The following is a 26,368-nucleotide window of genomic DNA, read 5'->3' on the forward strand; positions in this document are numbered from 1 at the left end:
GGACATATTCTGAACAGAACCACAGGCAAATGGTGTGGTACAAACATTTTCTGCTTTCAGAAGACATACTTGTGATTTTTTTGGTATTGATTTAGCTGGTGGAGAGTGCAAAAGCAAACTAACATTAATTTTACCCCATGGAGTGGAGTAAAGAGAGGTGTTCTCATTTAATCAATTTAAGCAATGCACAAATTGGTTCTCTAATTGGCTTTTAAAACTCAGGCTTTGTAATGATCACATCAAAAGAAGACAGATGATATTTTTAAAATTGCAAAGGGGTGAATGAATGGTGATGGCTATCAATTCCTCTGCAAGAGAGCCAAGCCCCATTGATAAGTTCTTGGTGAATCTCCAAAGACCCATACAAGCTCGACTTCAGTGCAGTTAGGGCAGATGGCTCTGTTCTCAAGGGTAACTAAATGTTTCTGAAGGAAAGCTACAACTGCTCCTATAGTTACCTATTTACACAGAAGATCATATAAAAGATATATAGATACATACAGAGTTTAATTTCATTGAAAACTTCTTTTATGTAGTCTTTCTAATGTGTTTCGAGCTGCAACCTCTGCAAACCCTCTGAGGAGCAGCTCTTTTAATCTCTGTTTCACACTGGAAATGTGCAAATTAGCTTCCAGGATCTGCACACAGCAGAGGACCACACCTGCAAGATGACAGCAAACCTTCTGGAAGGAGGAGAGACCACTCCAATTCACAGAACAAGGAAAGAGGGAGGAAAACAAACAACACAGAGCGAAATAAAGTCAAATAACACAAATAAAAAAGAACAAATAAGGCCGGGCAGCCCTGGCAGAGGTGAGCAAACCAACAGGCAGCTCCTGCATGAAGGAGCTTCTCCCCTCACCTGCCTAATCCCCAGGCGGTAGGCGAGGATGCGGTCCACGGCGTTGGGGTTCATCTGGGTCCACTGCAGGCTGTAGGAGTACACGCGGGGCCGGTTCTGCCACAGCGGGTTGTAAGTGTCATAGTAGAACTCTGGGGCGTAGGCCTTGCCTGCAGGAGACAGCAACAAAAAAGGGAAAACAAGGACAGCAGGATGGTCAGAGAGGTGGCTGTGGAGCCAAGCATTGCTACCCAGCCTGCGACCACCCCCAGCTCACTGTCATTCTGTCATGCATCTTCTCTGCATCTTCTTCCAGAGGCATATTTTAGGATTAACTGCCTCTATCCTTTTTCAAGGGATTCAAGGCAACAGTTTGTCACTGACTCACTCCTCAAAGCCATCCTGGGCCCAGGTGTGGGCAGGGAAGGGGAAAAATTCCCTGAGCTCCTGACAGGGCCAAACTGGAGCGATGCAACGGATCTCGGCGCTCATTCCTCATGGCCCAGCTGACTAGAATAGAGATATCAAAACAAGCTGCACTGCACTGAGCAGGGAAAGGCTCAGCGACAGCTGCTGTACCTGGCACAAATAATACGGAATGACATCTGTACACACAATGGATATTTCCAGTGACTGCTGCCTTCACTGCATCTTCTCCTTTCCTATTTCCCAAGCAAAAGTGCACAGAAGCTGTCTTTTGTAGGACTGCAGATGTGTAGATTTACAGCACTGTGTATGGTATTTAGCTGAACACACCAATCTTGCACAGGAGATACAGAGGGGAAATGCCATTTCAGAGCATCCTGGGCCATGAGCTATTCACCAGAATGGTGTTACAGCCTTCTTTCTTCCTAAATGTGAAAAACGTAAGTGTGATGTCCCAAACATGACAAAACATTACTTAAATCATTAGATTTGAGTTTCCTTTAATTTAAACCCGTGAAGACCAGTGACACTTTGTTACAGGGTAAATTACACGAAGGTGAATTACCTTTGTGGCCTCAGAAGTGTCCCACCAAGAGTGATTTGTGTGTAATGGCAAAAATGACACCAAGTGCCCAACATGGTTGCTCATCCATAGGCATGTAGTGGGGTAGCTGAGCCTCTAAAGAGAGGGGCAGATGTGACAGAGGAGCTCTCAAATATACAAAATACATACGTATCATCTTTGTGCACCATCCTAGAGCATCCTGTGTACCCCAGCCCTGCTGTGCAGGCTCAGAAGTTGAGTTCCTGAAAGACTACCAGAAGATGTGGTACAGACGGGTCACCTGCAATCAGAGCTGCCCCAGTATCCTTGGGGGAACAGTGCTGCCTTAGAAAACAATTCCAGCATACCTCCAAAATCTCTGTGGATTTGTCCTTAGGAACTACGTGTTTCAGAATTGAATGAGCACATATAAGCCAAAAAGACACATATTGGCTTTCTATTTTTGTCACTTTTCATTGATCTTTCGTTAGCTCACCTTACCAACACCACAGTGTTCCTTCACTTTGTCACAGTTTAAAAAAAAAAAATAATAAAAATATCTGGATTGACTTGAAACATGTTTTAACAGCTGGATTTGTAGCAAGCATTGCTAACCACAAGTTTCTGACAGATGCAATAGGAAAAAACAAGAGGCCAACAATGACTGTCAGTCATGGCACAGGTCCATCCTTGCCCTGCACCCATCTCTCTGCTTTCTGTGAAATTTCTGTACTTTGAGAATGACACTGCTGGGTGCGGAACATGGCAAACACAAATCAGGCACTGCGGTGCAAAATGCTGCATACTGTCACCTGAATTATGCAAAAACCAAACAGGAGAAACCAAAACATTTGCTGATGTTATCTTCCCATGAAGGTCTAAAAGAGATGGAGCATTAGATAAAACAAGTAGAGCGAAGTCCTTCCACAAAGCTCATACCTCTGTCCTTTGCCAGTGGAAGTAACCACGAAATGCAATGAAAGACCCATGGTGGGCTGATGGGAAGTTGGGATTTGCCTGCTCATGTTGACCTAGCAGAGGGGTAGGCAATCACCACTCTCATCCTTTAACTCCAATATCAGGAGCGTGCGCCAAAATGCACAAGGTATTTATAGAGATGGATGGGGAGCCCTAGATGAGAACTTCAGTCATCAGAAAGATTTGAGAAAAGGGGAACTAAGTAAAAAAAAAAAAAAAGAGGAAAAAAAGAGAAAGGAAAAAGATGGTGAATATCTTGCAGTTAGTGAGTAAGCTTTTACCTTTGGCCGTGCCATCCCCTCCAGCCTTGCTTTTGTTTCCACAGGATGAGAAACCTGTTTAGTCAAGTTAGGTTGGCCATACTGCCCAGTGATGCCATACATTGAATTAGGTAAGAGAAAACAGGTTAGTGCTGAAGTAGCAAGCAATACTCAGAGGAAAAGAAGCAAAGCAAAACTGCGTTTTCAGAAATGAAATGTAAGAATGGAAAGAGGATCAGTGGTCGATTTGTTTTCCTTATTTATGTGCGGTGCAAACAATGGAAAGAAGCTCATGCTGAATGCAAATGATAATCTTCTCCCTTTTACTGCAGGTGGACATAATGGCATCTCTGGGGGTCTACAAAAAGGATCCATAATTAGATGCTTGTCTCAATACAGGCACTTGAACAACACAGTCACCTTTTGAGAAATAATGAGGGCTCATGAAGAGTTGCATTATTCTAAAACCCTCCTAACAGAAGAGATTTCTGGTGCTACTGAAGATGCTGAGAAGATAACAACACAATATTAAGTCCTTAACTTGCACACTTCAGAAATACACAAAAACTGGGTAGTTTTAAAGTAGGCTGAACTCAGACATTTCCTTTGATGGTGCAAGAGCTATGAGACACGTGGACAGTCTGCCAGGCTGTAGAAGAGCTAGCATGTCACTAACACCTGCCACCATCCCACTGCTCCATTTCCAGAGAGGACACTCCCTCATTATGGAAACAGATGATGAAGGGTACAACACACAAATCTGCGATAAATAAACCACCAGAATTTGTTGAATCACAGCATGGTTGAGTTGGAAGGGACCATAAAGCTCCCCCAGCTCCACCCCTGCTGTGGGTGCCCACCATGCTCAGGCTGCCCAGGGCCCATCCATGGCCTCAGCCACAGAATCACAGAAGTTGGAAGGGAACTCAAGGATCATGAATCTCCAACCCCCCTGCCACGTACAGGGCCATCAACCTCCACGTTTAATGCTAAACCAGGCTGCCCAGGGCCACATCCAACCTGGCCTTGAACACCTCCAGGGATGGACGGGGCATCCACAGCCTCTCTGGGCAGCCTGTTCCAGTACCTCACCACTCTCTGGGTAAAGAATTTCCCCCTGATGTCCGACCTAAATCTCCCCTCCCTCAACTTAAAACCATTTCCCCTCGTCCTACACATATCAACCCTTTCAAAGAGTTGATTCACCTCCCCTCTGTAGGCTCCTTTTAGGTATTGAAAGGCTGCAGTGAGGTCACCCCACAGCCTTCTTTTCTCCAGGCTGAACAAGCCCAGCTCCCTCACAGCCTGTCCTCATAGGGGAGTGCTCCAGTCCCCTGATCATCCTAGTGGCCCTCCTTTGGACCCTCTCCAACAGCTCCCTGTCTTTTTTGTACTGCGGGCTCCACACTTGGACGCAGTATTCCAGATGGGGCCTCACAAGAGCAGAGTAGAGGGGGACAATCACTTCTCTGTCCCTGCTGGCCACCCCTCTTTTGATGGACCCCAGGATACCATTTGCCCTCTGAGCCGCAACACTGTTGGCTCATATTAAGTTTTTCATCTATCAGGACCCTCAGGTCCTTCTCCACAGGCTGCTTTCAAGGACCGCTCCTTCCAGCCTGTAGGGATGCCTGGGATTCCTCCGGCCCAAGTGCCAAACCTTGCACTTTGCCGTGTTGAACCTCATCAGGTTCACCCGGGCCCACCTTTCCAGCCTCTCGAGGTCCCTCTGCATGGCATCCCTTCCTTCAACCATGTTGACCGCACCACTCAGCTGGGTGTCATCAGTGAACTTGCTGAGGGTGCACTCGATTCCTACATCGATGTCATTGATAAAGATGTTGAAGAGCGCCGGTCCCAAGACAGACCCCTGTGGGATGCCACTCATTACCAGCCTCCACCTGACATAAGAGCCATTGATGACCACCCTCTGTCTGTGGCCTTTCAACCAGTTTCTTATCCATTGAGTGGTCCACCCATCAAAACCACATCCCTCCAATTTGGAGATGAGGATGTGGTGGGGGACCATGTCAAAGGCCTTGCTCAAGTCCAGCTAAATGACATTGGTCGCCTCTCCCTTATCCACCGATGCCGTCACTCCATCATAGAAGGCCACCAGATTGGTCAAGCATGACCTTCCTCTGATGAAGCCGTGCTGACTGTCACGGATGACACGTCCATCCCTCATGTGGTCGAGCATGTCATCCAGGATGATCTGTTCCATGATCTTCCCAGGCACAGAGGTGAGACTCACCGGCCTGTAGTTCCCGGGGTCCTCCTTGCTCCCTTTCTTGTAAATGGGAGTGATGTGACCCTTCCTGCAGTCATCCGGGACCTCACCTGACAGCCATGACTTTTCAAAAATGATGGAGAGTGGCTCAGCAACCACCTCAGCCAGCTCATTCAGAACCCTGGGATGCAGCCATCCTGCCCCATAGACTTACACACATTCAGTCTCATGAGGGGGTCTCGGACCTGCTCTGTCCTCACAGCAGGGGGGATTTGTTATCCCGGTCCCCACCTAGAGGTTTAGGGATGCAGGGCTCAGGAACGTGAGAAGTTCTGGAATCCTGTCCACCAGTGAAGACTGAGGCAAAGAACTCGTTCAGTACCTCAGCCTTCTCACTGTCCGCTGAAGCGAGTTCTCCTTTTACATTTACCAAAGGAGGCACACTCGCTTTGGCACACCTCTTGTGGCCAATGTACCTGTAGAACTTCTTCCTGTTGTTTTTCAAGTCCCTTGCCAAGTTCAGTTCCGCTCGTGCCTTGGCTTTCCTGATCGCACTTCTGCAAGCCCGGACGGCATCCCTGTACTCTTCCCAAGTGACACGGCCTTGTTTCCAGAGCCTGTATACACCTTTCTTTGCCCTCAGCACGTCCAGCAGGTCCTTACTGAGCCACACCGGCTCCCTACCTCCTCTGCCCGCTTTCTTCTTCGGAAGGATGGAGAGTTCTTGTGCTCTCAGGAAGGCATCCTTGAAGAATAGCCAGCTCTCCTCAACGTCTTTGTTTTATAAGACAGCATCCCAGGGGATCTCAGCCAGCAGTCCATTGAACAGCTTAAAGTTCACTCTTGCAAAGTTCAGGGTCCTGACACCACTTTTTTGCCAGGCCCACATCCCTTGAGACCACGAACTCGACCAGGGCGTGGTTGCTACAACCCAGGCTGCCTCCAACCTTAACACCATTAATGATTTCCTCTGCACTGGTGAGCAGCAGGTCCAGCAACGCTTCACCTCTGGTCGGTCCGTCCAACATCTGGACCAGGAAGTTATTGTCAACACATTCCAGAAGCCTCCTAGACCTCTTGCAACTTGCCGTGTGGTCTTTCCAAGAGATATCCAGATGGTTGAAGTCCCCCATCAGCACAGGAGCCCGCGAGTACAAAGCCTCCCGCATCTGAAGCAAGAAAGCCTCGTCAACAGTCTCCCCTTGATCAGGCGGCCTGTAGTATACTCCTATCACCAGTTGACCTTTGTTAGACCCATCCCCAATTCTAACCCACAGGCTCTCAATCTGTTCCTGACCATTTCTCTGAGGGAGCTCCTCACAGTCTATCCACTCTTTGACATAGAGGGCAACTCCCCCACCCTTCCTACCTAGCCTATCTCTTCTAAAGAGCTGATAGCCCTCAACGGTGGTGTTCCAGTTATGGGATTCATCCCACCATGTTTCCGTGATGGCAACAAGGTCATACTTTTCCAAGCTCATCACAGTTTCCAACTCATCCTGCTTGTTTCTCAGGCTGTGTGCGTTGGTATAAAGGCACTTCAGCTAGGCTTTCCGTCTTACCACCTTTATAGAGGATCTAGGCTTCCCTAGAACACTAGCACCCCCAACACCCCCCTGCCCCAGTCCATCACTTTGTACCTCACCGTCATTGCCTATCAAGTTCGGTACGAGCCCTCAAATGACCCACTCAACCCCAGCAGTTCTGGTTTTGTCCCCTTCCCCCTTCATACCTAGTTTAAAGACCTGTCAATGAGTCCTGCTAGTTCCTCAGCTAAGATCCTCCTCCCTCTCAGAGACAGGCTACATCCATCTGCTGCCATCATACTAGGCGCCAAGTAAGTTGAACCATGGTCAAAAAAACCCCAAAATTCCTGCATTTGCACCAACTTTTAAGCCATTTATTTATGAGGTGAGTTTTTTGGTACCACTCAGCATCCTGCCCTGCTACTGAAGGTATGGAGGAAAACACCACCTGCACACCCGCTCCCTCAACTACCCACCCCAGTCCCCTGGAGTCTTTCTTGATAGCCCTGAGACTTTTCCCAGCGACTTCATCACTGCCAGTGTGGACTATCAAGACTATCAATAGCGGGTAATAATCAGAAGGGCGAATCAGACCAGGAAGTCTCCTAGAAATGTCCCTGACCCGTGCCCCAGGAAGGCAGCACACCTCCCTACAGGCAGGGTCAGGGTGACATATAGGGACTTCGGTTCCTCACAGCAGGAAGTCTCCCACAACCACCACCTTTATGTCCTTCCGGGTGGAAGCAGTCTTGAGGCGCGGGGTTGACCGCTGTACCCGAGGCAACCTCACGGGTTGACCTCCCTCCACATCCCCATGCTCCTCTCCCTCAGGCTCCAGGGCCTCAAACCTATTACGCAGAGGTACCTGCGGGGCCAAGGACGGTCAGGATGGGGGACGCCTGCTTCATCGAGCCGCTACCTGTTTCCACTCCTCCCCCTTCCTCAAATTGCTCAAAGGTGGAGGAGAGGACAGGAGGCTCACTGCAACACCGTCAGCCTGCTGTTTCCCTTCTCACCTGTTTATGAGGCTGAGGGGGGTGAGATGCTCCACGTAGTGCCTCAGTTACGCTGAGATAGCTCCCAGATCTTGGAGCCGACAGGGACTGGCACCACCAGTCAATCTCCTTCTCACACTCCTTTACAGTTCTCAGCCTCTCTACCTCCTCCTTTAGGTCGACCACCAGGCTGAGTAAGTCCTGCAGTTGCTCACATCTTATACAACTACCACCACCATCGTCTGGCACTTCAAAGGCCAGGCTCTGGCACTTGTGACAGCCAGTGACCTGCGTACTAGCATCTCGTGTTGGGGCCTCAGTCTGAGTCTCCACACTCGTCTTTGCACCGGCTATCCTTTCAGGCACGCACAGGACCTCCGTCTGGGTCTCCACGTTCTTCTTGGCTGCAGTCTTTTTCCTGCGTGAGCATGGGACTGCCGTCTGGGTCTCTGTAACTTTTGCGGCATTAGCCTTCCACCGGGGTGCAGCCATCGCAGACCGGCAGGCATAAACGCTACTAAATAGCCTTAATGAGGTGCGCTCTGCCCTCGCCCCGTCGCCGGCTCGTTAACAGGAGCCCCCCCACTTATCACTCACCCGAGGGCGATAACAGCCGTCCTTGAGGGGGAGTCCCGTGTAGGAGTGGCTTACTGTTTCTCCTCGATAAATCAACCCCGGTGTTTCTCACACCTTCTGTATTGGGCAGCGAACGGTTGCAGCCCTCCCTGAGGCTATTTCTAGGCAAGGGGGCGGGGGGGATGGGGGGGATGCAGAGCCGTTGCACTTGCAACGCCCCCACCGCGTCGGCGGCTCTCGCGAAAGCTGCCCAGCCGACAACTGCCCGGCCGAGAGCTGCCTGGCTGCTCTGTTCTCTCGGGGATCCCTGAGCGAGGGAACCGACCGAAACCTTCTGCACCTCGCGGTCAGTCGCTGCGCTTCAGGATGGAGCAGCTCTGAAGCAGCGATCCTCGGCAATCAAGAAACCTCCAGGGATGGGCGCCCACAGCACCTCGAGCCTCCTCTTCTCCAGGCTGACCCACCCAGCTCCCTCAGCCGTGTGCTCCAGAGCCCTCCCAGCTCCATTCCCCTCACTGCACACGTTCCAGGGCTGAGGGGTTTGGCCTCTTCTCCCAGGCAACGAGCAGCACACGGGGCAATGGATGCAAGTTGTATCAGAGGAGGTTTAGATTAGACATAAGGAAGAACTGTTTCTCTCAGAGAGTGGTCAGGCTCTGGAATGGCTGCTCAGAGAGGTGGTGGAGTCCCTGGCAGTGTTCAAGAGGCGTCTGGATGACGTGCTGCATGATACGGTTTAGTGCTGGTGGTGGCAGTGGTGATGAGGAGATGGTTGGACTCGATGATCTGGTAGGTCGTTTCCAACCTTGTGATTCTATGATTCTATGATCATGCTCCCATCCTACAGGGCCATCTCCTTAGCTGCCAGAGCACTCGATGCCTACGGGGCTGCCTTGGTTCAGCACTCACAGGCTCCCAGCCCAGCCTTTCTCTGTTAGCCTTCGAGAAATATTCCTGCCTCGTGCACATGTGATTCTGTAACATGGACAGACGCTGCTCAGTGGGCAGCGGCAGTTGCTCCTACATATTTTCTCTACGGCAACACCTCACCCAAAGGAGCCAGAGGCCGCTGCACCCAGGGGCATCCTAATATTCATTGTCAGAGCCCTTCTAGCAGCCCGGCTCGAGCCAGCCAGCCTTTGGCTCAGAGCACCTTCAGACCACCGGAGGCTGAGGGAGCAGTCAGCAAAGGGCCGCGTGACGTCAGGTGCGCAGATCTTGACACGACGGTCACCAGCCTTCAGCTTTGCTCCCTCTGTGGCATATCAGCACTAAGATGAGTTTTGTGCATAGTTTGAAAATTCTTACGTTTCCTGAGGAGTCACAGGACTGCAAATGAATTTCAAGGGACTGTGTGTTTGGAACGTAACCAGGGGTGTCGCATGAGGAGCACAGCATCCATGCAACGTGTCAGCCGATTTTCTTTTTGAGAAAGGGCTGGGGGGCTCCTGCCTGCTCTGTAAAGGGTATCCCCATGAGCCATGGCTGTGGCCGCCCAGGGCAGCTGAGGGAGAAGGGCCAAAGGGTGGGGTCGCGCTGCCCGTTTGTGACATCAGCTGGAGTGCATAGCATCACAATGCAGGGGATGGCTTTAGGGCCGCTGTCAGGCAGCGCGGCTGCAGTTTGACCTGGGCCATTGGTGAGTGCAGCAGCAGGGGAAGGTCGGGCTGGATGAGGGAAGTGGTGCAAACGCCGGCCCCTGTGGAAGTGCCACGGGCAGTGCTTGGAACCGTCCCTGCCAGCCCTGGCCTCGCTCCCTGCTGCCACCCAGCTCCCTCGTACCCACTGCTCCTCCCCAAGCACAGGGCCATGCAGCTGCTGGCCCCGCTCCTTCCCAGTCCCACTGAGCCCCTCTCTCCCATCTCTTGCAGATCATGGCTTTGGTGCTTATTCTCGCCTTGTTGGTGAGGGCTCTAAGTGACAATGCGGTCATGCTCGAGGGCGTGCAGCAGCAGGAGGTCAATCTGCGAGAGCAGATGACACAACTGCAGCACGAGACAGAGCAAAGGAATGTGGAGCAGAGATGGGTGGACGTGCCAGCTCTGCTCTTTACTCTGCTGAATTACGGGAGGATCTGGTTCTGTATGGGACTGTTTCTCCTGCTCTTTTGGAACATGGAGCAGTCCCAACAAATGAACCAGCACCATGATAGCAGCAATGCAGAGGACAGCTTCAGCAGCGAGGAGGAGGCAGCGGGGGCAGAGCAAAAGGAAGAGGAACAGGAGAAACAGGTGGAACAGGTGGAAAAGGTGGAACAGGAGAAAAAGGTGGAACAGGAGAAACAGGTGGAACAGGAGAAACAGGTGGAACAGGTGGAACAGGTGGAAAAGGTGGAACAGGAGAAAAAAGTGGAGCAGGAGGAAAAGGTGGAGCAGGAGGAAAAGCTGGAGCAGGAGGAAAAGGTGAAACAGGAGGAAAAGGTGGAACAGGAGGAAAAGGTGGAGCAGGAGGAAAAGCTGGAGCAGGAGGAAAAGGTGAAACAGGAGGAAAAGGTGGAACAGGAGGAACAGGAACAACAGGACGAGGTGGACTTCTACAGAATACCCTGGACCAGATTTATTGCAGAGCGTGCTCTTCTAAAGGCACAAGGAAGGCCATCCAGATGCCAGCTGGTGGAGGAGCTGATGAGCGACCTCCTGCTGGCCTGCAGATTTGTCTGGTCAAACAGTTTCTATCCAACCCTGCGGTCTGCCATCGGGGTGGGCAGCGCCTTTGAAGGCTGGAGTCCCCGGGAGGAGGACACTGTGTACTGCCTGCTCGTGCCTGTGGAGGCTCCCCGTGGGCACATCTTCCACCTGGAGCTGTATGATGAAGAGGACGAGCTGGCAATGAACTCCCGTGTCCGCGTGGAACTGAGGTGCATGTGCGAGAGGGAGCAGCAGCTGGGGGACGTGCTGTGCTTCCTCCACCACTCTGTGGAAGACCTGATCGAAAATCAGGACCCCAGCCTCCTACAGACCCTCTGCACTGACGTCTATCTGGATGTGGAGAAAACCGTCACCTGGTTCAGGGTACAGGTGGCAACAATCTGGAACACCACCCTTCAGGCAGACGCCTACAACCTAAAGGTGCTGCCCTCCAAACGCTCCTGTAAGCTCCAGCTGACAAACATCTCCAGCGGGGAAAAAATCCTGGTTGAGCTGCTGTTCGGGGTGCAGCAAGGCAACTCGGACATCTTCCTGAGCAGCCAGAACACAGAGGCCAGCTTTACGCCCAGCACCACATGGCCGCAGAGCTGTGCTGTGGCGGAAATGAAGTACTTCCAGTACTTGCTCGAGAAGGCTGGAGAGAACAGCGTCATCCAGAGCTGCCTGAGGTTCTTAGCCCACACCCTGGTGGGCATGGGCTTTTCCACCTATGTCATCAAGACTCTCATCTTCCACCTCGTGAACATCATCCCTTTGGGGAACTGGCAAAGGAGGAATTTCCTCAGTCGGCTGGAGAGTATCCTGCGGTACCTGCACTTCTGCCTGAAGTACAAACGCCTGGTCCACTTCTTCATTGGCAATAAGATGATGCCCGACGAGGTTATCCTGCCGCACAGCTTCCGGACAGCCACCCCGGTCAACCTCTTCCAGCACCTGGAGGACGACCCGGACGCCGAGTCCAGGGTACTGCGTGACTTCAGGGTGCTGAGAGATCGCCTCCTCAAACTGCTGCTGTTTGGACGCTGAGAGAGTCCTTTGTCTGAACTCTTCTCTCTTTTTGGCTCTAAGCTCACATGCTGTGAGCAATAAGACTCTGGCCTGTCTAGGAGGCCAGAGGTGGGTGTTGCCATGTGGCAGCCAGCACCAGTTTGTGGACAGTTTACATTTGAAAGGATTTCTTTGGAGAGAGTTTCCTGGTGGAAGATCCGGCCTGTGACCAAATGACTCCAGCTTGGTACAGGAGATCTGGGGATAGTACCACTGTATCCTGTGAAGGCAAGATGCAAGTGGGCACTTCCCTGCTCCCTCTTACCTGCTGGCAAGGCCCGGAAGATGGGAACAGAAGGAGTTCCTGCTATGGTCCACAAAACAAGAAGCTGTCATTCCAACGACAGCTGACTCGACCTCTTGGGACTTGACTTCTAAGTTTGTACTGTCATCGGAAAAAGTCGTTGCTGTGGTCGTCGTCATCACCCGAACAACAACCTCCGACGGCCCATCTCTACTGAGGATCAACATCTGAGCTACGAGTTACGCTGGAGACCCAGTGGTGACTCATTGTCTCTTGCTATCTACAGAGACTCCTTGCTTTTATTTCCAATCTCTTTTCCATCACCCGACCTACCTTTCCATCTCCCTAGGCAACTAGGATTCGCAATAAACTGGTCGGGCCAACATTTGACCTGTTGTGTCTTAATTTCGCCGTCGTGTGCACAGCTATTAAAAGAACCTCCTAAATCTCCCTCCTATAAATTGGAGCAAGACAGCCTTTGTGTGCAGAGCTCTGCTTGCCGGGAGCACCGCACACGGCGGCCGTTCCCTGCTACCACACCGTGAGGAGCCCGACCCCGTGCAGCTGAAGAGGTGTCTGCACAGAGCTTCTAACAGAGACTCCTGTTACAGCTGGGCAGGGACCGCCCGGCCTCTCCGAGAGCCGCGTCCCTTTTGTTCCGGGAGCTTTGGCCTCTGCACAAAAGCCAAGAAATGCCTTGCTCAACTCAGAGCTGTGTTTGAGTGTGACCTGTGCAAAGAGGGACTGCAACGTCAGCTGCACAGTGCCGTGGTGAGACGGCTTCAGAATACTGCCATGACGGGAGAGTCCACCGTCCCCTGGGGCAGTGAGATCTGTGCTGGGTCAACTCAATTTCAGAGGATGCTCTGTGATGTTCAACCAGCCTCGTGTGTCCTTTTAGGGAGGCCGAATGCCATTCTATTTTGTCAGAACCTCTATCAGCTGGGGCAGGCATGTAAGTTCAGAGGAAAATCACAGAATTAATCAGAAAAAAAAGCTTTCATGCTTGGTTCCTCCCTTCCCACTCTGGGAATCGAAGCCCTTGACGCCTTCCCTGCCCTGGCAGTTACGCTGACCGTTACAACGGCCCTCCCGGCCCCGCGCACTCTGCCTCAGCGCTGCCTCTCCTCAGAGGGGAGGGGAGGGCACCTGGGGCCTCCTCTCCCTCCTGCCTTTGGACTCGGCAGTTTTGGCCGCAGTTTGGCCCGTCAGGGAAAGGGCCGGCAGCCAGCGCAGGGAGACGGGGAGCCACAAAGCTTAGGATCCTAGAATCATTCAGGCTGGAAAGAGAATTGCGATCCCCGAGCGCAACCATGCGCACCCCACCATGCCCACTGCCCACCTCCCTCAGTGCCACATCTCCAAGGCTCTGCAACACCTCCAGGCAGGTGACCCCACCGCTCCTGGGCAGCTGTGCCTGTGCTACCTGCTCCTTCTGACGAGGTCTTTCCTAACATCGAACCTGAACTTCCCCTGGCCCTACTCAGGGACACCCCTCTCATCCTGTGGCTGTTACCCAGGAGCAGACGCCGATCCCTCCCTCGCCCCCAGCTGCTGTCAGGGAGCTGTAGAGAGCAGCGAGGGCTCCCCTGAGCCTCCTCTTCTCCACGCTGACCCACCCAGCTCCCTCAGCCCTGTGCTCCAGAGCCCTCCCAGCTCCATTCCCCTCTCTGCACACGTTCCTGGGCCTCACTGTCCAGCTGGCAGTGAGGGGCCAGCACTGAACGCAGCGCTCGAGGTGCAGCCTCACAGTGCTGAGTGCAGAGGGACGTTGTCCTTCTGCTGCTGACCGCACCGCTGCTGACACAAGCCAGGAATGCCGCTGACTTTCCTGGCCACCTGAGCACACTGTTGGCTCGTGTTCAGCGGCTGTTGCCCACCACCCCCAGGACTTTTTCCTCAATGCAGCTCCCAGCCACTCGGCCCCCAATCTGCGGTACGTCTTGGGGTTGGTGTGAGCAAAGCGCACGACCCGACCCTTTATTCTGCTGGATTACTGGAAGCTCTGCTTCTGTACTGGACTGTTCTTCTTGCTCTTTTGGAACACGTGGCAGTCCCTAAAAAGGAACCAGCATGAACCAACTCGGACATCTTCCTGAGCAGCCAGAACACAGAGGCCGGCTTTACGCCCAGCACCACATGGCCGCAGAGCTGTGCTGTGGGGTTTTTGTAGGGCTTTTGTACCACCACACTTCCTAAGAACTTGCTGTCATGTGAAATCTCATTGAGAGTGCTCTCAAATGCTATGCAGTTTGGGCTGGGATCAGGAATAGGTAGTGACATGGATATGCCAGCACTGCTCTGCTCTTGGCAGGCATACCATTGTGCTAGCAGTGGGCAGGCTGTTGTATAGTTTCTCCAGTGAGGAAGAATCTGTTCAGCAGATAGCAAAGTGGTGACAGCCGAAAGTAAAGTATATCCATTAAACAATATTTTGTTCTAAGTTTATGGGTTTTTTTGCTGGTGAAAAGTTGCATTTTGTGCTGGGTGCACCCAGGATAGAGCTGCGCTGATGCATTTATCCATGTTTCTAAATTACCATCATCTGTTCAATCAGTTTGCAACAGCTGCACTACTACATGCTGACCAAACCATTAGCAGACATGAACGTTATACTGATGTGTGAATGAGATGTCAGCAGCTCACCAGTATTAAAGCAGCTGTTGTTGCAGACATTGTTGAAACATCATTACTTTCTGAAGGATAACACTCATCAAGGTACACACATAGTTTCAGTCACAGCTTATTTTGTAATAAATCCAAGAGTGAGCCAGGGGGAGGGGCAAGCATCACTTGTGTCACCTGTCCCAGTGCTGCAGAATGAATGCAAAGCCCTTCTGCTGCAGCAGCCCTCGCTTGGAGCCCCCTGCATCCAATGTGCTGCTTGCTGCACACAGCATCCCAGCTCCTCCAGGCACTACATCTAAAATATTAGCTACCGACTCCTTGCTAGCACATGGCCAAAAATAGCATGAAAGGCAGCAGGGAACTGATTCATAGAAAACAAACAAGCAAAAAAGAAAGCCCCTTAGATAGCCTGCTGCTGATTTGTGCGTCCTCTCTGCATCTCTTGAGATCTCAGCAAAAGCCAAAGTGCTCTCCTGAGCAGAAGGGAACTGATGAAGTCACTCGTATGGCTCCTGGGCTGTCACCTTGACCAGGAACTTTTCTTTTCACCTCACTCAGTCATTTATCCTTCAGAAAAATGAAATAATCTCCAAAATAATTGTTTTACTTCAGCTGCCATTGCACGCGTTCCAACAGAACATAAGAAATGGAGAACATGCATTGCAAATCTGAACGCTAATGAGTGCAAACACAACCCACTGATTTCCAGCAATGCCAATAAAATGAACAACGCCGTTCTCTCCCTAATTATAGCAGCTGACTGCGTACCCAGATGGAGCCTGCGAGTGCCGGGTGAGTGTTGATGCTGCTTGTCATGCAGAAACAAACAGGAGTAACCGTGCAGGCAAAGCACCAGGAAGTGACAGCTTTGGTAGACATGCAGACACAGCACTGAAGGATCCATTTCCCTGCGTTGTCTGTTTATGTTCCCCCTATCTTCAGATCTATTTCTGCTAATTCGCTCGGCGTCAGGATGTTTGCAAAGGCAGCATCTTCGCTGTCTCAGATCCATATTGGTAGCACATATGCACTTTAACTTAACATGACAAGGAGTTCGGCGTAAGCAATGATCGGGGCGTCTCGCACTCTGTAACAGCAGCCATAAATGTTGAAGGAAAGATAAAATCAGAGATTTACAAACGCTACCCCTTCTGGCAAATCCAGCTCCAGACCTTTCTATCTTTAAAATGCATGAAGAGGATAAATCCTAAACAAAGCAATATATTTAACGGTGTAAAATACTGGGAGACACAAAGTTTATGAAAAATGCTGCCCATTACTGTGCTCTGTTTTATTGCAGGATATATATTTTATGAAGGATTTTCAATAAGAAAGCGGAGATGCTTTGTTCCCTATTTGCATGTCTGAAAGTGAACATCCATTAGTGAGGCACTGCATAGGCTGCCCAGAGAGGCGGTGGTGCCTCATCCCTGCAGACACCCACGGTCAGGGGATGGGCTCTGAGCACTGATGGAGCTGTGGGTATCCCTGCGCACTGTGGGGCGGTTGGACCAGAGGGTTTTTAAGAGTCCTTTCCAACTCAAACCATTCTGTGGTTCTATGGCTCTGTGGTATCCTCGACCCATTCTGGACTTCCCACCACCTGCCTCAACCCACCGCTGCCGGACGCACAAGCAGTTTGGGATGCATGGCACAGGGAGTGCGTTTCATCATTTGGAAAAGTATCTCTCAGACTTTTTTTTTTTTTTGCCAAAACTGCTCTTAGAAGCATAAAATCATTTTCCAACAGCCTTAGTCCATTTAGAAACTCCTCCAGCTCAGGTGCCAAAGCCTGAAATCCACACTGCTCCTCCCCAGCTTTCAGAACAGCTCTCACATTATGAATGTCCTCCCTCCTGCGGCTCGCCCTGCTGCACAGCCCCATCCTGTATGCTGCTCTGCTCTGCTACACCACATGTAGGCTCCATCTGCAGCCGTCTCCTGCCTTCTGGATCTCGTGTGCGACCCGCTCCGTACCAAAGCCATGAGAGCTGCTCACACTGCTCTCATCCATGGCAATCTGTCTCTCATGAAACTACAGTCTGAAACTGAAGCTAAAAATGAAAGGCTTGGCTTATTCCTTTCTCCCGCAATGCAGCTACAGATGCCCTCATTCCTGCTTGCAATCATCATCACCCCTCACACCACTTTCTTGTTGGCAGTATTTTTCATCTGGGACAAACTGCAAAACCTTAAACCTTTCCAAGTACAGCACTACACTGTGGGTTTTATCTGTGCAACATCTCTAAGATACTGGCAGGAGAAAACTAGAGGACAGGTAAAGAGCACAGACGTGGCCCTCCTGAAGAGCAACTTCTAGGATGGGTAATGCTTGGAGACAGATACAGAGCCTGAGAGTCTCAGCACCGCAGACTGTCCCTGCAGCCCCAGCTGTCAGACCCAGATGGATATTGAGATGGGAATTTGTCAGCAGTGGGTCAAGGGGGTCAGGCAAAGGCTGTGCCCCAGAGGGCACACAAAGCAAAGCAAAGCCTCCGTTTGTGGTGCAGGCTGCAATTTTTCTGTCACCGATGTGAGCTCTGCAGAAATCCACCGGAAATTGCTGGCATGGAAGGGGAAACGGTGTCACTTGCCAGTAAGTGCTAAAGACCTGATAAAGGAAGGAGCAGTATGGGAAAGGACATGGTGACGTGGACAGTAGGATGCTGGTGGGAAACTGCAAACAGCAACATGTCACTGCATGCACAGAAAGCAAATAGGGTGGGTGGTCAATAGGGAAGTGCTGACAGCACCCGATAAAAACCACAGATCGGGATCAGAGAGCAACACTGAATTATGGGAGAAGCATTTGTGGAAGGGATTCTGTGTGGCTTCATGCAGAGCAATTCATGAGCACGAGGCTGCTGCTGGACCGGCACCATCCCGTAGCCACGGCATCACCCCACAGCCACTCTGCGTTGGTGCTGGTGCCACGAACATCCTCCAAGCATCCCCAGGCATCCCGTGCTGCTGGGTCCCATGGCTGCTCCCTGGCCAAGCCCACTGGCTCCTGCTCCACTTCTGTCGCTGGGCCAGGCTTCTGCAGTAGCTTTATAGGCTGCTGTAAGCTCTCCCCTCTTGGTATGCAGAGTTAAACATTCATATTCCCTTTATCTCTTTCTCACCTGCCCAGTTCCTAGTAAATACAAGCACCTGTGGCTGCTCTGATCACCCCAGAGCCAATGCCGTGCCCTCACACCACACAAGCAAACATGCTTGTCAGTGTAGTCAGGGCTCTCCAATGCAAATGTTGCTCCATTCTACTGCATTATAGCTGCTGCACAAAGCATCCTGTGGTCAGCGCTGGGGATTCTTTGGTTTGCTCATATCAGCTTCACTGCACAGCACAGCATGAAGCAGGTCAGGCTCCCGGCTGGCTCCTTCCACAGCCTTCAGGACACAGCCCCCAGGAACACAGCTAAACCGAAGCAACATGTGCCAGCAGAGGTTTCCCACTGGTGCCTGGCACAGCCACATCCCCCATCCTTGCCTTTCCTGGCTGACTCACTCTGTTTTCTACTATTTTCCCAAGGTTCAAAAATAAATCGATCCGCATCACTGTGAAAACCTCAGACAGAATCACAGAACTGTTAAGGTTGGAAAAGACCTCTGAGATCCCCAAGCCCAACCCCAGCCCACCCCACCATGCCCACTGCCCACGTCCTTCAGTGCCACATCTCCAGCACCTTGAACACATCCAGGGTCAGTGGCTGCCCTGGGCAGCCTGTGCCACTGCATCACTGCTCTTTGGAAGGGAATTTTTTCCTAACCCATTCCTGCACTCTTCAAATGAGACGCTTTGGCCTTAAGCTGTAATCAATTAACTTCATCTTTCTCCTCTTTCTTGTTGACAGGAAAGGCATGGCTGAGATGCCCACCTGGACACCTTTGGTCACACTGGGCAGTGAGGGCTACACTGATTCCCTGCCAGAAACAAATACTCCAAGTTGTCAAGCAGACAGCTGTTGGCTCAGCTCCTTCTGGTGCACGTCCCACACCAGTGGGAAGCACAGCACCAAACCTCTGTGTGCTGTGGAGATTGCCTTTCCTGCTGGATGCTTTCAGGAGGCACTCTGGGCTCAGGAGCACTTATCCTCTCCATGGTCTCCACGGTCTTTAATTAAAGTCAAATACCTGCTGTGCCCAGCTGACGAATGAGAAATAATTTTCTTAAATGGTAGTGATGCTTCAGGAGGAATTTCAAGACCACACAGATGAGAATATACAGTGACATATGGTCTTCAGCTGTCTCCTGAAGCTCCCGGCCACCCATGGCTGTTCCTAAGCAGGAGAACAGACATTGCTGGAAAATGCAGACTGGATGGGAACAGAAATTAAGTTTCTGACTGTTAGAGTGAGATGTGGAACTGGAATACAAGACTATTGCAGCCAGTGGCACAGGAAGAAATGCTCTCCCGTCCTTGAGAAAGATATAAATGTTACTGCAACCATCATTAGGCTTTACATGAAAGATTATAACTTATATAGTGAGTTTATAGCCTGTAACATTCATTTAGACTTACTGGAAAGCTAATAACTTATAGTCAGCTTGTAATCAAATCTTCCTTAGAGAAACAGTGCTGCAGACAGTGAGGATTTAGAGGTAGTTTGTACAGATGTCTTCACAAAGGAATAAATTAATTTAGCAGTAAGCCAATCCACTCACTCTGCTGACACATAACAGCTGATGGAGCTCAGCTGGTCCTGCCCTGACCTCAGCCTCGTGTTTGCCCACTGAACCTCAGAGCCTTTCCACCCAGCTGGAAGGATCCTGCCTGTGACACGGCTCTGTGCTGAGAAAAGGGAAAACTGATGTTTGCCTAAGGGGGATGGAAGCTGCTCCCTGCTTCTGTGCTGCTGGAATATGTACCTCTGACCTTCCTCATTGCTGCCCTGCATATCTCTGCTGTATCCAGGCATGTAAAGCTTTCCTGTAAGCAGTCCTGGCAAATTATGGGCCATTTGCATGCAGGAAAAATCCTCTGTATAATAGCAGTCGTGAACAAGTCCACACACAGCGGAAGCAAAAAAGGAAGAAAATACAAATAGTGCAACGGCTTGCATATGTGATCTGGCATCAGCTACTAAACATTCCTCTCTTGGCTAGCTATTACTGCTGATCCCAGTGATACAACCACGGCAGATCCATCTGACACTGGGAAAGCAAAGCAGAGTTGTATGAGGTGGATTAAGTTAGCTCCAGACGTGGTTTTGGACTCTAATGTCTGAATTCCTTCTACAAAGGACCAGTCTAAAAGAGCAGCTGGAGCCACGTTTGCCACCTCCAAAAGAAAAATGTGGCTGTGGGGATCTGAACGCAGGACAGCCCCTCACCTTAATAGGTAATTACACTATTAATGCCCCTTCAGACCTAAATGAGTCTGTTTTAATGCCATGGCTAAATCACTAGCTGAGATTTGGCAGCACTGAGTGATGGATGCAGTGCAGTGAAGCTCAGGTGCTTCAGTCCCTCTGAGTTCCAATGCAGTCCCAGAAATCAGAAATCAGACGCAGCACTGATTAAATTGTTTGGAATTATAGCACAGCCATCTTAGTAGCCAATTAGCACAAGATAATTTCTGTGCACATGGAAGAAGTCTCACAAATGGAAATTGTGCTCATAAAGCAGAAATACACTGCAAAATCATTGATTCTGCTCCGCAAAAGCGCAAAGTGGGAAATGAAAGTGACAGAACATGGGGGGACAGTTTTAGCTTTAAAACTAAAGGAACGGAGATGAAGTTAGACATCGAGGGAATCATGGAGTCACAGAACGGCCTGGGTTGCAAAGGAGCACAGTGCTCATCCAGCTCCAACCCCCTGCTGTGTGCAGGTCGCCAGCCAGCAGCCCAGGCTGCCCAGAGCCACATCCAGCCTGGCCTTGAATGCCTGCAGGGATGGGGCATCCACAGCCTCCTTGGGCAACCTGTGCCAGTGCCTCACCACCCTCTGGGTGAAACAGCCAGCCCTCCAGCACAGATCCTCAGATAGGGGTTCTATTCAGCTAAACGCATGGCTCATGCCTGGGAATGAAGGAAAGCCTGTGCCTGGTGCCAGGATGCACTGTGCTTAAGCATGAGAGCTCCAAAAGAAGGTGGTTAATGCTCCAATGCTGTGCCCCAGGTGGTGGGCAGGAGTACATTGCTGAGATCACAGCTCCAACCCTTCTATGATGCTGTGGGAATGGTCTGAGTCAGAAGGGACCCTTAAATGCTCTCTGGTCCCACTCCCTGCAATGCACAGGGACACCCACAGCTCCACCAGTGCTCAGAGCCCATCCCCTGACCTCAGCTGTCTGCAGGGATGGGGCAGCACCACCTCTCTGCACAACCTGTGTCACTCTGAGCCCTTCCTGTTTCCACAGTGTAAAACTGGGTTTGAACTGCTTAGGCTTTGAAGCTGTTTAATGATTTTTGGCAATGTTTTAAGCACCAGCACTGCTCATTTAGCCAATTCTGCTGTGTAAGAAATGCATACATAATTCTATAATTTTATACATATTTTTAAAATAATTCTCCATTTCTAATAGTGAAAGATAGCCTGAAAGTTTAGGAAGAGACATAAAAGACTTCTATTTGGACAGAAAATAGCCCCAGTAGCAATGCTTGCCCTTGCAACTTGTCTGCATGGAGAGAAGCTCAGGTTTGTGGGTGTTTTATCAGTACCTTCTCAGTGCCAACAAAGTTCTGCTCTATGGTGACAATCTCTTACATCAGTTGATCACAATCTGTCAGAGGTATGGAATGGCTTCACAGGGCAGTTTTCTTAGACTGGGGGAAGAAACTTACACTGTATCTTTACCATCACTTTTTTTTTTTCTGGTGATGAGAAGGAGGAAAGCTCAGCTTGGATCTTTTGAACAGCTTTGTTTCCTTTTTGGCCCAATTCTGTAATGAGATGGGCCAGGACCCACCAGGACACCACTGAAAGGACACCAACGGGAGCCAAAGCACAGGAAAAGATGCAACAAGGAAACAGGTTTATGTAAGAGAGGTGCACATAATTATAAAGATTAAGTGAATATCTCATTGCTGATTACAACTTTAATGGAAAATGGAAAACAAGTTCTGATTGGCATCAAACAAAAACCGATGATTCCCCAGCTTTTGCTCTTAAACAAAAGCTAGGATGAGGGTGGTTTTATTTTCTCCTTTGTATTGGAATGCTTAACTTTTGTCTATCACTGGTTTGCTTCCTGCAGCAGGAGTCACAGCCATGGCCACGCCACCCCTGCAGGGAAGCAGTCAGCCTGCTGACGGCCCTGGATCTATCTGGTCTCTATTTTATTCAGCTGCTTTTTACCCTTTGGCACAATTCAGGCTGAATTAACAAGTTGAGCCACTCCAGGAAGCGCATTCCTGTGCCTGGAGCACACGTGTATTCGTACTGCTCTCAAAACTGATCGAAGGAAAAAGTATAATCAGGTGTCAGAAGATACGAAGGGGCCTAATTTCTGGAGACACATGAACTATTTAGATGAGTGCAGACACGGATCCTGCAGCTGGGGAAAAAAGCCTCAGTGTTTTCCTGCACTAAAGAAGCCCTTGGATGTTGGATTAGATTTACTCAAAAAACATATTCCGTGTTACCGAGTTTAACCTCTTTTGACTTCATCTCTGAAGGCTCCCATCTCTTCCTCATTCCATCACAAAGACCTTTTGGCCCCCACACAAGGTGCTCATCTATGCGCCCAGGGCAGAACAGCCTGTGGGTATCTCCAGCCCAGCGTTATCTCCTATGAGTCCCACTGTACCAGCAGCATGCTCCTGGTGCTCCCACCGAAGGCAATGGGCTCTGCTGACAACCAGGAAAATGAGACAGCTGTCTTGCTGGCATTGAAATGTTAAGAAAAGGAAAAAAAAGGAAAAAAGCGATGTTCTCTACTTCTGTGTGGTTTAAAAGCAATTTTCAGAAACAGACATCACCACGATAGCATCTTTGTTCGGGCTGTAAATCAGCAGCGAAGAGATGAAAATTCAGTCCAAGGCTTTCAATAACACCACCGAAGAGAAGATAAAGAGCAAAGGGAATCAGACCTCAGCCTCAGCCCTGCACTCTGGCAGATTTCTAAAGGATAACCATCAGAAAATTGCCCATTAAAGCAAAGTATCTGAGTGCCTCCTGACAGACGGGAACACGTCGCTGAAAGACCCAGGGCCAAACCTGCAGAAGTATCTGTGTGGTCTGGGAAATGTCACGGCTAATCTCAAGGCAGATGAAGTGTCTAAAAGCAGTAAGTAGGGTGGTGCCCCATGTTCCTCAGCCAGGAGGAATCCAACCTGAGCATGCTGGGGGACAGGAGCCCAAGGAGAGCTTTGTTTTCAGAGATGCCCCCAGGCAACATGTGCAAGCTCCAAGGTGATATGAAATGCAGGTTAGATATTAGGAGAAGTTTTTCAGCCAGAGGTTGGTGAGGCACTGGCACAGGTTGCCCAAGGAGGCTGTGGATGCCCCATCCCTGCAGGCATTCAAGGCCAGGCTGGATGTGGCTCTGGGCAGCCTGGGCTGCTGGTTGGTGACCTGCACACAGCAGGGGGTTGGAACTGGATGAGCACTGTGCTCCTTTGCAACCCAGGCCATTCTAGGATTCTGTGATTCTGCTAAATTGTCTTCTTCAAATTAACATCTACAAAGTGATAATGAATTAGTAAAGTAAGTAATTTGTCTAACAGACGAATAGGACAAAACTTTGGGGTAGGGAGCAGGTGGAGCACAGAACAGCAAGGGAGTACAGGAAGGACAGGACCATCCGCAGACCTGACAGCCGAGGTGTGCTGTCGTAAAAGAATTTCTGTGTGTGCTGCTGATGCATTCATCTGGACATCTCTGAAAACCCACATGACTTGTTTTCCCTGCTCTGGAGCCAGGCTGGGCTGCATGGCAGGCAGTGAGGTGGGGGCTGAGGCTGAGTTCCCACAACCCTCCCGTCCTTCCCACTCTGTCTCTCAAGAGCTGCACTCAGTGTAAGCTGGAAGAGGCTATGAAGAGCAGAACAAATGCTCTAAGGGTGAGAAAAGGGCTGAAGTGCAGCTGCTGATGCTGGCTGGAGAGCACTGCGCTGTCTCTGCAAAGATGCCCTGTGCTGCAGCAGGGAGAGGGCACGACAAAAAAACAAACTTAGAAACAAAGAAACAAACAAAAAACTGGAAACAAACAAACAGAAGTAACAACACTAATGGGAGCATCGTTAGATTAAAAATTAATGGCAGCTTGCTAACAGGCACTCACACACTGCTGCAGGGCTCCTGCGTTCCCATGCGGGGATTTCCTCGAGCAGAGGGGATGCAGAGGACTGATACAAGAAGGCATTAGGGAAATACTGCAGGATTAGAGCAGCAGAGAGCATAAACAGGGGAGATTCAGATTTAAAAAAACAACAAGCCCTCAGGCTCTCTGCTGCTGAGTCTATATGACAAATTCTGTATTCACCAAACTGGATTGGTTTCCTTCAGACTGCAGTCACACCAGGGTTGCATGCTGCCAAAAGTAACAGCACTGAACGGGCTGGAGGAACGGTGTCCCATGTTAAAGAAAAGATAAATATTTCAAAGAACAAAGCAAATGTAAGCTCTCAATTCTCAGTGAGAGAAATGACTATAAGAGAATGGGAAGGGTACCTACCAAGGTGAATACTTGTTGTTCTAACATAAGAACACGTCTCTATTTCCAGCATAGTGCCTTTCCCAAGCTTCCTAGAGACCATCAGCTATCCCACTAACATGCCTGCGAGCATCACTTATCATCCTACCATCATTTTTTAAAATTAAAGGGACACCACCAATGGAAAGCACAGTTTTTATCCAAGTAGCTGTTAGTGTTGCTAAGATGAAAAAATACTGAGCAGTGTTAGATTAGAAAAAGAAAACGGAAGGATGTTCTTCCAGTTTTCATTTGTCATTTGTGGGGAACACGGCTCCATCACAGGACTCAGCCTCGCAAGGCTCACTGTGAGCATCAGGGGGCTCTCCAGAGAAAGAAGTAGAGTGTTGCATCCAATTATCACTCCCCATGTGCATGTTCTGGAGGTGAAGGGGTTGGTTTGGCAAAGGCGGCGACACGGTGGGGTGGAATGGCAGCACGGTGGTGCTGATGGGGAGCAACGGGTCCCATGCATTTGCTTTTGTTCTGTCCACGTTTTTGTTTACAAGTGAGGATAAAAAGGACGGCACGTGCCTCAAGTGGAGCAAAACCTTACTTTTTGATATTTCTGCAGCTGGTGTTGCAGGTGAGACAGGCTGGTCTCCTAAAACATTGGAATTTATACAGAAATATGGGAAGCTACAAACAACAGACACTGCTGTCCCTTAGCTGAGCGCAGAGGCTCTTCTGAACAAGAAAGGATCATGGAATCATAGAATCATAGAATCACCAAGGTTGGAAAAGACCTAAAAGCTCATCCAGTCCAACTGTTCACCTATTCCCAATAGCTCCCACTAAACCATGTCCCTCAACACAACATCCAGCCTTTCCTTGAACACCCCCAGGCTCGGTGACTCCACCACCTCCCTTGGCAGTCCATTCCATGAATGAATGAAGCCATAAAACTTTACACAGTAGAACAGCTTAATGCAGCTAACAGGGCCATGGAAAATAACCCAACATCCTGCAGTTTCCAGTGCCTGCCATCTGTGGATGATGTTTGTGGTACAATGTTTGCAAAAGTTGAAGGCAGTACTGTTGTCAACTCAGCTTGATGCTGCACAGACCAGAGGGATCACGTGCTGGCAGCCAACAGTTCTTCCCTATGGTAGAACTATGGTCAGCCCTATGGTGGTGACTATGGATTGACATCAGACTCAATCCAGAAGCATTGAGACTCTGTCAGGAGACTGGATAAGTGAATGATTAATGACTGGCTCATTAATTAATGTGACATTTTAAGGAGAAAAGAAACAAACAAGCAATAGTCACCAAAACAACAACACAAAACAAGTATCCGAAACTCTCCTCCCAAACATGAGTCTGGTGGGGCTTCCCTGTGCAAAAATCAGTTGATAGAAGTATCACCACCAGTGTGCTGTCACTGCTGCCCAGCATTACAATTATTCATTTGAACAGCATCACACCACCCATACACAGCACCATCAATCCCAGCTACAGACAGATCTCGTGCTGTAACCTGAGTGCAGTGATGCCATGGTGCCTTCCTGACCCTTTCAAACACACCGAGCTGCAGCTCAACAGCTGCAAGAATTCAGTGTGGACGTAACAACACGTTGTTCCCTTAGATGTCACTCTTTGGACAACAGCTTTTGTACACAGCACAGCCTGAGGCAGGCAGCAGTGCGACCAAGATTTCAGAGTTCTGCTCTGATCAAATGGGTGGAAAGAGTGCATACAGCTTTAAATCATGGAATCATATCATAGAATAAATCCCCAAACGTGCCTCTTCCCACACTCCTCTCCCCACGGACGCGGCTCCTGT

General features: G+C 50.1%; 2 protein-coding genes across 2 annotated transcripts in view; one reads left to right on the forward strand and one right to left on the reverse strand.

The window, feature by feature from the left end:
* Window positions 1-26,368, reverse strand: part of MDGA2 (MAM domain containing glycosylphosphatidylinositol anchor 2) — a gene marked incomplete at both ends in the record, with an annotated part of 309,306 nt that overhangs the window by 35,471 nt on the left and 247,467 nt on the right. Inside the window, one exon of the mRNA XM_079537937.1 lies at window positions 863-1,011. Coding sequence (XP_079394063.1) covers window positions 863-1,011 — 149 coding nt within the window. The remainder of the gene's footprint in view (window positions 1-862; window positions 1,012-26,368) is intronic.
* Window positions 10,251-12,050, forward strand: LOC306947638 (inositol 1,4,5-trisphosphate receptor-interacting protein-like 1; the record flags this gene model as incomplete). Its single annotated transcript, XM_079537014.1, has 2 exons — window positions 10,251-10,697; window positions 10,959-12,050. The coding sequence occupies 2 exons, from the start codon at window positions 10,251-10,253 to the stop codon at window positions 12,048-12,050; spliced, it is 1,539 nt and encodes a 512-aa protein (XP_079393140.1).

This window comes from Tetrao urogallus (assembly GCF_951394365.1).
Source record: "Tetrao urogallus genome assembly, chromosome: 6".
Lineage (NCBI taxonomy): Eukaryota > Metazoa > Chordata > Aves > Galliformes > Phasianidae > Tetrao > Tetrao urogallus.